Genomic DNA, 13,298 nt, shown 5'->3' on the forward strand with positions numbered 1-13,298 from the left:
TTTAGCAATTTGTCACCAAGCAAAAATATAAATTATCCTCTCCCCCAGACCCCAACTGCCAGGTTGTTTGGTGTCAGGAGTCGACTTGGGTCAGCCAGGGACAAGTCAAATGTTTTGCATCAGCTCTCCCCACAGCGTCCAGTAGGGCAGCTGGGAAGTGGGCTCCCGATGTTGGAGGAAGGGGCAACCTCTTCTCTAGACCCCAAGGCCCTAAGTCCTTGCAGGCAGCTCCCTGCCAACAGCCCTTCCCTGATGTTGGGGGCAGTGGGATCCCAGGGGTGCACTTGAAGAATTTTTATGACATAGTCCATCCACAAGTATTTGCTGGATGTCTACTGTCTACCTGCAAGCCCACGGGGATGGTGGATTCTGCTCCAGAGGCTGTGAGTTTGAGGATAAGGGCCTCTTCTTGGTGCTGGGGTGCACTCCCTTCCCCTCCACGTCCCTGGCAGTGTGAGATGTGGAAAGTCGGCTATTTAGATTTCAAAACTAATTGGTTACAGCTCATGGGGGTGGGAGCAGTACAAATTGCAAGCAGCGTAGAGAATTTTAAATCTGGTTTCATAGTCTCTCTGGCTTGGTACAGATTAAGCGTATAAATCAGGCTTCTGTAGCTTGACTTTCTAGTTCACCATTCCTATTCACCATTCATGACATGAACAAGAATTTTTAAAAAACAATGTTTTGTTGAAGCAAACATATATACAGAAAACACATGATAAGTGTAAAACAGCCTGGAGAATTTTCCCAAAGTGAGCACATCCAGATAACAGCATCTAGATCAGTTAACAAGAACACTGCCAGCTCCCAGAAGTCCCCTGTGCCCCCTCCAATAATTACTCCCCACCGGGAACCCTATCCTGACCTCTAGCACCATAGATTCGTTTTGCCTGTTTTTGAACTTTGCATAAATGGAATCGTACAGGACATTCTCTTTCGTGTCCGGCTTCTTTCACTCAACATCACGTCTGTCAGATCCACCCAGATCGTTGTGTGTGGTTGTCATTTATTCTCAAGACTGCCTAGCATTCTAGTATGTGAATAGACAACACTTCATCCATTCTACTGCAGATGGACATTTGGGCTGTGTCCAGTTGGGAGCTATCACAAAAATGCTGCTAAAAACAGAACTTTCTTTTCACAATCAGGATCCCACCCCCCTTTCAAAGATTTTTATTGTGTGGACTTCCCTGGTGGTCCAGTGGTTGAGAGTCCACCTTCCAGTGCGGGGGATGTGGGTTCGATCCCTGGTCAGGGAACTAAGATCCCACACACTGTGGGGCAACTGGGCCTGCGTGCTGCAACTACTGAGCCCACGCACCACAAATAGAGAAGCCCGCGTGCCACAAAGAGCCCGCACACCACAATGACGACCCAGCACAGCCAAAAAAACAACAAAAAAAAGATTTTTTATTGTGGTAAAATATATATACCATTTGCCATTTTAACTATTTTTAAGTGCATAACTCATCGGCATTAATTACCATCACACTGCTGTGCAACCATCACCACTATCTGTTTCCAAAATGTTTTCATCATCCCAAACAGAAAATCCGTACCCATTAAGCAGTGACTAACCATTTCCCCTCTCTTCAGCCCCTGGTGACTTCTGTTCTACTTTCTGTCTCTAGGAATTTGTCTGCTCTAGGTACCGCATATAAGTGGAATCATACAGTATTTATCCTTTTGTGCCTGACTTCTTTCACTTGGCATAATGTTTTCAAGGTTCATCCGTGTTGTAGCATGGATCAGAATTTCATCCTTTTGATGGCTGAATAGTAGTCCATTGTATGGATATACCAAGTTTTGTTTATCCATTCATCTACTGATGGACATTTGGGTTGTTTCCATCTTTGGCTGTTGTAAATAATGCTGCAGTGAACATTGCCATGCAAGTATCTTTTTGACCTGCACCCTTTAGCTGACGACCTGTTGCATATAGGGAACTGAGATAGGTAGTCATCCATCTATTAGTAGATTGTCATGTGAATGAAATGGGATTATTATTATTAGACTAGAGATGATGAAACTGAGGTTCAGAGAAGTCAAGCCTCAAGGCTAAGGGGCTGATCTAAGTGGCTGAGACCACAGCTCAAATCCAGACCTTGACCCCAAGTCCAGGGTTCTTTCCATCCCCCCATCCCCCACCTCCCTGCTGCTTCTCTCTTGCAATTCTCTGGCAACAGAGGAAGTTAGAAGATTTTGGTTTGCAGCCTAGTTCTTGCTTTAGTTCCAGGTAGAAAATTTTTCCTTGGAGCCACTAAACCCCAATTTGGGCTTTCTGGAAGTATTTTCCTTTCTCCTGGCAAACAACCCAGGGCAAGGGAACAGGGGAGGCTTCTTGGCCCCCTTGACTCAACCTTTAAACTTTGTGCTCCAGTTTTCTTTTTCTTTCTTTCTTCCTTCCTCCCTCCCGTCCTTCTTTCCTTCCTTTCTTTCGCTACAAGTTTTGTCACATCTCAACCCTCCTGCCACCAGGCTCAGAGCTCAGGCTACATTTCTAAGTTTCTCTCTTGGTAAAGACAACAGAATATCTAAGACCTAATTAGATTTTCATTCAAAGAACATGGAGAGAACCCCTTGACTCATGTCCTCTTTCTCTGCCCTGCCACAGTAAATTTTGGTGAAAGACACCTACCCTGTGTTGGGCAGCAAGTGGTCAAACTTGTCTGTTACGTTCCTGTCCTCCAGGCAGCCCCGGGGTGGGGTGGAGGTGCAGGCGCAGGACACAGGCTGAGAGAAGCATAATGCTCAAGCCCATCAGGTGGGATGCTGACGGTACAGGAATGCTCCCAGGGTTCTGGAGGGAGTACATGGCTATGGAGCCCGGGAGTCAGGGGGGTGTTCCCTAATATTGCCTGCTGAAGGCCCTGTAAAGTGCCAGGCACGGTGTTAGGCCCCAGGGAGGGGGAGCCACAAACAGGAACAACTCCCAGGGCGGGTCCAAGCCACTACTGGCCTCTAAAATGAGGCGCAAATTCTGTGGCGAGCTGGGCGTGAGCTCACAGCCCCCCTTGCTGGTAATACTCGCCTCTGCGCTGAATAGGGGCTTCTGGCCTCTCGCTGAGCTTCAGGGCTGACATGCGGCCAGGGGATCCGAGGCGCAGCCCTCGCGGTGACCAGCTGGGGTCTCCCCACCCCCACGCCTCGCTGTCCCCGCTGTCTCTGAGCCTCGCCGGCCGACAAGGAGCCTTTCAGGAGCCTCCGCCCCCACTGGAAAATCCCCGCGCGGTCTCCCGGGCGGGCGGCCGGCCGGCCGACGTCTGCTTCCCTCCAGGTGAGGGATTCCACGCCCCGACGAGGTGCAGGCGCAACGCGCCCGCAGGCGCCGGGACCAGTCGGGCACGCCCCCGCTCATCGCCCGGGAACGCGCAGCCTCCGCCGCCACCCCCCGGGGAGCGCGAGCCGCGAGCTCGGCGGGAGACCCCTGCCTCCTCCCCGGCTCGGCCCGTTGGAGAATTAACGTTTTTTTAATTTTAAATTAAATGTATACGTACCTCCACATTCATAAATGTTGCATAAGTGCATACATTTGGTCATATCACACATTATGTTAAAGTCTGTTCTTTTTTCTTTTGTTTTCCTTTTTTCTTGAGTCTTCATTGGTCCCCACCCCAGCAGCATCTCCATCCCCAGGAAACCCATGCTAAGAACCTAGAATGAACCTTTCTATACTTTTCTCCATGTTCATATAAGCCTATGCAAATCTCTCTATATATATTTACATATACACAAATGCATATAAATGGAATCTTGTTAAACATATTTTTCTATTATCATAGGAACTGTAGTGGTTGTATAGCAATCTTTTAAAAATTATTATTACTATTATTTACATACAATAAAACTCACCTTTATTAATTTATCAAGCCACCCCCTTCTGACAGTCATCGACTGTTTCCAGCTTTTTGCTGCTCTGAGCCACAGTGTGATAAAACTCCTGTGACCTACCTACATGTGCCCAGAAGTGGGATTGCTGGGTTGAAGTGTCCCTGGGCTTAATTTTAGAAGATATTGCAGACTGCTTTTGCAAAAGATCTAACAGCTCATGTCCCCACCAACAATGAATGATGCCCTTTTCCCCACACCCAGAAGTAATAGGTGGCACAGTGCTTGGTGATTTCTACCAGTTGCCTGGGACCACCCTGAGGTATCTCCCCATTACTTTAATTTGTACTTGCCTAACTCCTTAATGAACTTGAGTGTATCTTCAACTGCTTGGTGGCCACTTAGCTTTGCTTTTCCAAAAACTGCATCCTCCTGTTACATCTTGATATCTTTTAAGCACAGAAATTCCCGTTTGCCCAGAATGGCTGGAGAAGGATGTGCTATGGTTAATGGAATGGTCTAGTTAGTAAAGAGTTCCCTCATTTGTCACATCCAATTATGAGCTTTCAAAAGATGAGACCATAAGAAGATACATGTAGTAATAGGATTGTAACAAATATAACAGTCACGTGGGGAATGGAAAGTAAGTGGGCTTTGGGGTCATTTACTAGCTGTGAGCTATTGAGTCTCCTAACCGCCCCCCCGAGCCTCAGTTAGTTCATCTGTGAAACAGGGATAATGATGATTATGCCACAAACTTTTTTATAATTGCTGAAATGCTTGGCAGTAATTTATGTAAAGAACCTGGGGTGTAGTAGATGGTCAATAAATGGTAGTCAATTATGATAAGCATAGCTTGAGTCTTTCCTCTGGTGGTTAAGTAGGCCTTTCAGAGGCCTAGGGTTGGCTTGAATGTCAATCAACATTGCATGGGTCTGGGTGAACCTGGGATTATTTGTTCCCTGTGGGCCCAGTAATCAGACTCACACAAACCAAGGTTTTGCAACCTCGTCACTCACTCTTCATATTTTAGATAGGATAATTCTTTGTTGGAGGGGGGGCGCTGTCCTGTGCTTTGTTGGCTGTTTAGCAGTATCTGTGGCCTCTGCCCACTAAAGGTCAATAGCACACCCTACTCCCCCAGTCATAACAATCAAAAATGTTCTCAGGGGCTTCCCTGGTGGCGCAGTGGTTGAGAGTCCGCCTGCCGATGCAAGGGACACGGGTTCGTGCCCCCGTCCGGGAAGATCCCACATGCCACGGAGCAGCTGGGCCCGTGAGCCATGGCCGCTGAGCCTGCGTGTCCGGTGCACAGGCTCCACAACGGGGAGAGGCCACAACAGTGAGAGGCCCGCGTATCGCAAAAAAAAAAAAAAAAAAAAAATTTCTCAGACCTGGCCAAATGTCCCCTGCAGGGCAAAACTGCCCATGGTTGAGAATCACTGATCTAAATCCTCTAGGAGAAACTTCTTGAGGGTTTACATAGCAAAAGGGGAGTCCCCTCCCATGCCCCTGCTCCCTCTTTACAGGGCAGGCCCCCACTCTTCGGTTCCAGAATTCCCCAACGAGGTCTAAATGTCAGCCAGGTCTGAGCAGTGTGCACCTGCGTGAGGAGGAGCAGGTAGATGTGTCTTCCCTGTGGGTGTCCTTGAAAGGCTCAACCTGGGCACTGGGGAGAACCAGGCAGCTGTATTTAACAGGTGCTGTCTGAAGCTGCCCCAAGGTGGGAGCTTCAGTGTGTGCCTTCAAAGATCCTACAGACTGACTGGGAGGCTGGGTGAGCCAGGATGAAATCACACAATGAGAATTGACAAATGATGTTCTGTAATTTTTTTCTTCTGCAAGCTGCTCTTTCTTCTCTTTCCCCTATGTTGTATTCTTGACCCAGGCTCAGCCATGGGCTTTCACTTGAGCCATGGTTTTCTTATCGCTCTGTGGCTGACCAGAGAACCTACGTATTCAGTCCTCCCTTCGCATATGTTCCACTCCTCTGTTTCGAATAGGATGTTTCATCCTCACTGCAAACTCTTCATGCCCCCAAACACAGTTCCTTGTCTTTTCTCCTGACTCAATTCAAGTCAGCATGTATCTATTCAAGCCATCCAAAAACTGCTGGTTGCTTCCCAGTGTCAGTCCTTCCCTCCTTCACTAGTAACAGAGCCCTGGGCAACACACCCTCCTAAAAAATTACATTTCCATGTCCCCCTTGAAGCTTGGTGTAGCCATGTGACTAAGTTTTGGTTAATGAGAGGCAAGTGGGGGGTGACAGAGGATTTCTAGGTAGGTTCCTTAAAAGGGTGGAGACCATATACCATTTTTGTCTTTCTATCCTTCTTCTATCTCTCTTTCTGGAATTCAGATGTAATGAGTGGAACTCCAGGAGCTATTTTGGGCCATGAGGAGAACGTGAGGATGACAGAGCAGAAAGATGGAAGGATCCCAGCGACTATGCAGCTGCTGCACTAGCTCTAGAGCTGTGGACTTTTTTCAAAATATAAATTTATTTGTTTGTTTGTTTTTAGCTGCGTTCCATCTTCGTTGCTGTCGTTGCAGTGTGCGGGCTTCTCATTGCGGGGGCTTCTCTTGTTGTGGAGCACGGGCTCTAGGCGCACGGGCTTCAGTAGTTGTGGCTCGCAGGCTCTAGAGCACAGGCTCAGTAGTTGTGGCACACGGGCTTAGTTGCTCCGCGGCATGTGGGATCTTCCTGGACCAGGGCTTAAACCCGTGTCCCCTGCATTGAAAGGTGGATTCTTAACCACTGTGCCACCAGGGAAGTCCCAGAGCTGTGGACTTTTATGTGAGAGAAGAAACCCCATGTGCTTAGGCCACTGTGAATGGACTTTTATCAGCAATCTGATACAATTCCTAACTGAGGCAAATGGCCCCTCCCAAGTCCAAGCATCTGTCTTTGCCATTCTCCAATTCTCCCTGTCCTTAGGCTGAATACTTTGGAATTGTCACCAATTCATATATCTCCAGCCAACCAGCCACCATGACCTGTCAATTTTCTACATCGAGTACTTGCTGTATCCACCTGTCTTTTCCTCTTCGTCATTCTCAGCATGGCACGAGCTGGGGTTTAGTGATGATGAGCAGGATTCAGAGCCACATGGATCTATTGACTGGGATGCCCAACCAGGCAGGAGACACCCCTAGCGGCAGGCATGGAGGTGGTAACAGTTGTTTAATCAGTTAGGACTCTCATTTACCCTGTGTACCCAGAACTAGCACAGTGCCTGAAACATAGTAGGCACTCAAACAAATATCTGGGGGATTAATATATTGGTTGAATGATTAAACGATTGATTAATTAACTGGGTATACACATGCATACCTGCGTAGATATGGCCTCTACTTTTGCCTTTCACGTGTATACACATTACCTTTCATTGTAGGAGACAACAGCTTACAAAGAAAACCCTCAATAGTTTGCTGACTTGAGCCGTGTCACTTGTAAGAAGGACAAAATACGTATGTGGTCAGCTCAAAGCCCAGGCCCATTACTAGAAATAAACTAACCCCTTGTTGAAATTGCGCAGGAAAACTGAAGGGAGGTGGGGAGATGGGTGGCAGGAAAAATGCCTGAGATCTTACACAGCTTGTGCAAACAGAATGACGGGGCCGTGCAGCCCTCGGAGTCCAGGAATTAATAGCCCCGCTGAGGCTCTGGGGCTCCAGGGAGATGGAGCTATTTAAAACCAAGAAATGTCATTTCCACCCACAGAGGCTGCCCCAGTTGCGTTATCTGGACCTTCTTCAGCCCTGGTGTTCTGGCAGCCTCCCTGGCCTGACCTCCCAGTGGCGGGACCACAGGGCTCGTGGCCAACCTCTCGTCACTGCTCTGTGGGCAGGAGGCTGACCTTAGCCTCTCCTGGATCCTCCTCCCCCTCAGTGCTCAGGCCACAGGACAGGCTGAGTGGGGACACAGGGCCCAGCTCACCCCTCTGCAACGGAAACTTTGAGAGCACAGAAGCTGCTGCCCACACAGAGAGATCAGCCAGCCCAGCAGGATGGGCCTAGGACCAGGGTGGGGGATATGGGGCTGAAGACGACACCCTCACCCACCAGAATCATACCCTTGTCCTGCTCTGTGACCACAGGCCATTTGCTTACCCTCTCTGGGCTCCCATTTCCTCACCTGGACTAGGAAATGAGAGGATCTTCCTCTCCTTGCCCTGTTTCTGGGGGAGGCCACAGGAGATCAGAGAAGGGAAAATCTTTTGAAGCTTCAGGAAGAAAAGCACCATAGAAATCCAAGTATTCCCTGCAGCTCCTTCTCCCCTCCCCTCTAGTCAAGGTAATCCAGGAACACTTCCTCTGGAGCAGAGGCCAGAAGGCAGGAGGCTCATGTTTAAAGTGTCAGTGGGCTCCAGACTGTGTGTGACAGAGCTATTTGGCCCCAAACTCCTGGGAGCCTGGGCTCCCTTTCTTGCCAGGCACCTAAGGCGAGAACCTCCTCACATCCTGTCTGCTCTGATCTCATGTATCTGCTCTGACTGATGTTCCTGCAGCTTAGGGGAGTGGGGAGGGTGGGAGGATGGACTCAGAAGCCTGGAGAATGTGCCAAGCCAAGTCTGCCTTGCAGGTGTCTAATACCCAGCAATGGCTGGGCTTGTTTCCTGAAGCTGAGGCCTGGCCAAGGGAAAGCACAGTGGCGCTAAATGGGTTTCTAAAGAAGGTGTAATGAAATGTCAGGGGCACTACAGCCTCAAGCCTCCCTGATTCATTGCTGAGCTTATCCATTGCCACCACTTGAGGGGCAAAAAGATATTAGGAGAAGCTTCCCTGGTGGCGCAGTGGTTAAGAATCCGCCTGCCAATGCAGGGGACATGGGTTTGAGCCCTGGTCCAGGAAGATCCCACATGCCGCGGAGCAACTAAGCCCGTGCGCCACAACTACTGAGCCTGCGCTCTAGAGCCTGCCGCGCCATAACTACTGAGCCCACGTGCCTAGAGCCCGTGCTCCCGCAATGAAAAACCACCGCAGTGAGAAACCCGCGCACCAAAATGAAGAGTAGCCCCCGCGTGCAGCAATGAAGACACGACACAGACAAAAATAAATAAATTAAATAAATTAATATTAAAAAAGTCTTTTAAAAAAAGGATATTAGGAAATGGCTTTTTTTTTTTTTTTAAAGGAAACAGCAATCGAAATGAAACCTTGCAGGCCTTCTTCTCTCCTATGCTTCCTTCTCTTGTCAAATTTTGGCACTTGCTTAAAAGGCATGGATGTTTCCCCTTATTTCATTTTGTTTGTTTGTTTGTTTGTTTTGTTTAGGCCGCACCACACGGCATGTGGGATCTTAGTTCCCCAACCAGGGACCTAACCCACGTCCCCGGCAATGGAATTGTGGAGTCTTAATCACTGGACTGCCAGGGAAGTCCTATCATTTCATTTTTTAATTGAAATATTTAGGCACACTAAAAGGTATGTATCAGTCAGAATAGTCTAGATGTTGCTGCAGTAACAAACAACCCCAGTATCTCACTGACTTAACACACTTCTGCTTCTGTTTCTGCTATTTGCTGCTTCCTCCTTCTGCTACATGTCCTTCAAGGATGAGCAGAGGCCTCTGCTCACTGAAATCACTCAGGAACCCAGGCTGATGGAACAGCCAACATCTCAAACATTGTCAGAAGCAAAAGAGAAATCTGGAGGGTCTCAAAAAGGCAACTTAATGGTCTAGCTCACAACTCATTGGCCAGAGCTGGTCACAGGCTCCCTCCCAGCCACAGAGAACCAGAAATTGCAATCCTACTATGTGCTTAGAAGAGAAGGAGCCACAAATGTCTGGTGAACAACAGTAATGATGACCACAAAATAAAGAATTACATCACAAACACCATGTACTTGCCACCACCCGACCTAGAAAATATCACTTTGCCAAAACTGGTGAAACCCTCTGTGTGCCTGACTCAGATACCTCTCTCTGTTCTCCCCCCGCACCTACCCACCAAGGTGACCATTCTCCTGAATTTGATGTTTATCAAATATCTCTATATCTTACTATATACATATTATATATATCCTTTGCAGAGGGGTGAACTGTGCCCTGAGCCCCACTCAGCCTGTCCTGAGACCTAGTGTACATAACTAACAATATATAGTATTGTTTTACATTTATTTTAAGGCCATATAAGTGGTATCATACTGTACATATCCATCTGCAATTTTCTTTTTTGATCTACTATATGTTTCAGAGAGTCATCCACATCAATGAGTGAAGCTGTGATCGATTCTGTGCTGTATATAGTCCATTGTGGCCACCACAATGTCCATTGTGGATGGACATATAGGTCACCTCTACCTTTTTGTGATTCCATACAGCACTGCCATGAGCATTCTTATGCACATGCAAGAGACAGTGTCTCCAGAGTAAAGACTTTGGTGGGCATTTTCCACTTGACAAGATATTGCCAAATAGCTCTCCAAGACGGTTGGATCAAGTCACACTGCACAGAAGCCTTCCGGTCTCTCTGCAGCCTCTCCAACACCTGATACTGTTGGATGAGTGCAAGACATCTCTCCCATAGTTTTCATGAAATCAAACTCATTAATCAGTCCATAAATGTTTATCGAACACCAACTATATGCCAGGCACACAGCTAAAAGTAGAGGGTAATGAAGAGGGGTAGGACTCAGACCCTGCCCTCAGGGAACTTGCAGTCTGGTAGGCAAGATAGACGCACTCACTCAGGAATCATTAGAATAGACTGGAAAACATAAAGAGGCAAACAGAAATCGCCCCATCCTGCTTCCAACAGGCAGCTATTATCTTCCTTTCTAAGGACACACTCATGAGTGCAGGACAAGAAAAAGAAGCCAGGCACTTGGGTAGAACAGGGCCTAGCATCCAAGGGCCCCAGACACCTTAAGCCCTAACTCAGGCTAGGTGATTAGAACCTTGGCCCAGGGGCAGTAGCCCATTAGGCAGAACAACTGGCACATGGCTTCTGGAACAGGGTGGCTGGGAGGCTCCGAGCAACAGCCATGGTCTGGTGCATCAACGTTGGGTAACAGTGCTGCCCTCACATTCAAGGGTTCAGGGAGAAGCCTTCAACTCTCAAAGTGAGCAATTGGCAAGACTGGTGAGGCAGCTGGTATATGAGGGACCTGTAATGTAGCAATACTAGTGATGGTAACGGTCATATTGAAGCAATCCTGCAAGATAGGCTGGGTGAGGAATCGAGTATGTCTCCTTGATTTGGGCCTGACTCACTGGGTAGAAAGACCAGGCTGGAGGCAAGGCCAGAGAATGCAGAGTGTTACTTCAGCCACGCTGTTTGAGGAGCCATGTCAAGCTGGTGGTTGGGTATACAAGCTAAGATGGCTCTTGACTATAGCTCTAGGTACAGCTTAACTCAGTAAATCAATCCACAAATGCACGTGAATCCAGGTGTGAGCAGGATACGGCTCTAGACTCTGTAAGGGACATGAACACATTTTTTTAAAACCACTTTCATCCAAGTATAATTCACAAACAACGAAGTGCAACCATTTTAAGCATACAGTTTGATGAGTTTCAATAAATGCATACATTTGTGTAAGCATCACCATGATTAAGAGACGGAACGTCGATGAGAATATGTTAAGATCCCTGTCATTTACCTCAAGGAGTTCTTCATTTGCTACAAGACACAGATACTTAAGAAAAATAGTGAACTATACAAGGCAGCAAAGCATAAGTTCCAATAATCAATGCAGGTTATGGGGGCTGGGAGCTGGAAGGCGCAACCCCTTGAGAAGTGCCTGGTCCTAATGCAAATGTACCTGGGCTTGGAGGTTCTCCATCACCCACAAGAGGATCAGGGGAGAGGCAGGCCAGGCAACACAGGACTCACTTGTCACAGAATACCTCACCAGCCTGAAATGCCACCATGAGTCACCCCTTTGGTTTAAAACATTTGGTATTCCCTCTGAAATACCTATATTAATATGCACATAAATTACCTAAGAGACAGCCATTGAGATGTATGGAAAGCCAGTCCTTCACTAACATGTAGAAGCAGTTACCAGATTTGCAGCTGGTTGGCATCCTCTAATCCCCTTTTTGTTTTAAACTGGTGAGAAAGTGGGCTCCTTCCTTTAGAACATCTCAAATTACCACATAGAGACAAGCCCCATCTCAAAGGTTATGACATCCATTTTGATCCAAAGGAGGGGAAATTTTGTCAGGGGAATGAGTTCAGCAAGGGTCTGGGGAGAGGCTCAGCATGAGGCTGAAGTCCATGGTCATCGAAGCATTGGAGCCCCAGGGGTTATGACAAAAGCTGTTTCCCCATGGAAAAGAAAAGACTGCAGAGGTAGGAGATGGCTGCCTTGAAATATCTGAAGGGTAGTTTTGAGGCTAGGGGACTGAAATAGTTTTGTGGTCTAGCTGGGCGTAGGGTGGGGAAAGCCAGAGGTGGCAGGTATTAGTTCAAAATGAGAAAGAACTTTCTTGTGATCAGAGCTATCAGGAGACGAAATGAGTTGCCCGAAGAAGTAGTGAGGTCTCTGTCACTAGAGGCATGTAAGCTGAAGCCAGACACCTTTTGGCAGGAATTCAAGCTCTGAATGGGTCCTTAGATTTGGCCTTTTCCATCAACTGAGATTCTCTAATTTGGTCCATGGCCAGCCCTTGAGAAGCCGCAAACAAACACATATTAATTGAGCAATCGCTTTATACAAGGCATAACTGGGGGAGAAACCAAAGAATGAAAACCATGGCCTCTGCCATGTCGCTGGGCAGATGGTACAGAGGCAGGGGGTGTTTGGAATCACCAAAGGGATAGAAAACACACATTTTTGGAGTTCAGAAGCAGGAGATCCTACCAAGGGGTAAAGTAGTCCAGGAGGGCACCAAGAAGGAGATGAGATGGCAACAGGCCCTAAGAGATACTTCAGAATTCAGACAGGTAGAAAAAAAGGGGAAGTGCTCTAAGGGGGAGGACAAGTATGGGCAAAGGCCAGGAGGTACGAAATTACAAGGGGTCAGGCGGAAGGGGATGTGAAGGGATAAAAAGCGATGCTGCCGCAGGAACTGAGGAAGCTGAGAGGAGAAGACAGAGAGGAAAGTGCCGGGGAAAGACCAGGAGAGGCACACGTGCCACAGGGAAGAGGCGTGTGGCCTGGGTCCAGGATGCCCATTGGGGCGCAGAGGGTGTTGTGAGGGGCACGACATTTCTCCCCCATCTCCAAGTGTGCCGTAGACCACCAGGCGGGGGGCCCCAGATCGCCCTCCCTCAGCCCCACCATCCCCTGCGAGACAGTGAGCGCTGGAGAAAGATGAGAAAACCCACAAAAATCTTCCAAATAAGACAAATATGTGGTGCAGACAAAAGCCATGCTGGGTGGGATGAGGCTTCGGTTGCTCCCCAATGGGGCGTACTCGTCAAAAGCAACTTGTGGCTGCAGAAAAATGCGTCATCTCCTGCTCTCGCTCTTGGCGGGCCTCATTGCCTCAGCAGCCCCCAGAAGAGCCCACGCTG

The 13,298-nt window shown here is 48.1% G+C and overlaps 1 protein-coding gene across 1 annotated transcript in view; it reads left to right on the plus strand.

Annotated features, from left to right (window-relative positions):
- Positions 1-3,081: 3,081 nt before the first annotated feature.
- SCUBE3 (signal peptide, CUB domain and EGF like domain containing 3) overlaps positions 3,082-13,298 on the plus strand; it is a gene marked incomplete at both ends in the record, with an annotated part of 56,200 nt that continues 45,983 nt past the window's right edge. Inside the window, one exon of the mRNA XM_079712632.1 lies at positions 3,082-3,446. Coding sequence (XP_079568758.1) covers positions 3,082-3,446 — 365 coding nt within the window. The remainder of the gene's footprint in view (positions 3,447-13,298) is intronic.

This window comes from Hyperoodon ampullatus (genome assembly GCF_949752795.1).
Source record: "Hyperoodon ampullatus genome assembly, chromosome: 10".
Lineage (NCBI taxonomy): Eukaryota > Metazoa > Chordata > Mammalia > Artiodactyla > Ziphiidae > Hyperoodon > Hyperoodon ampullatus.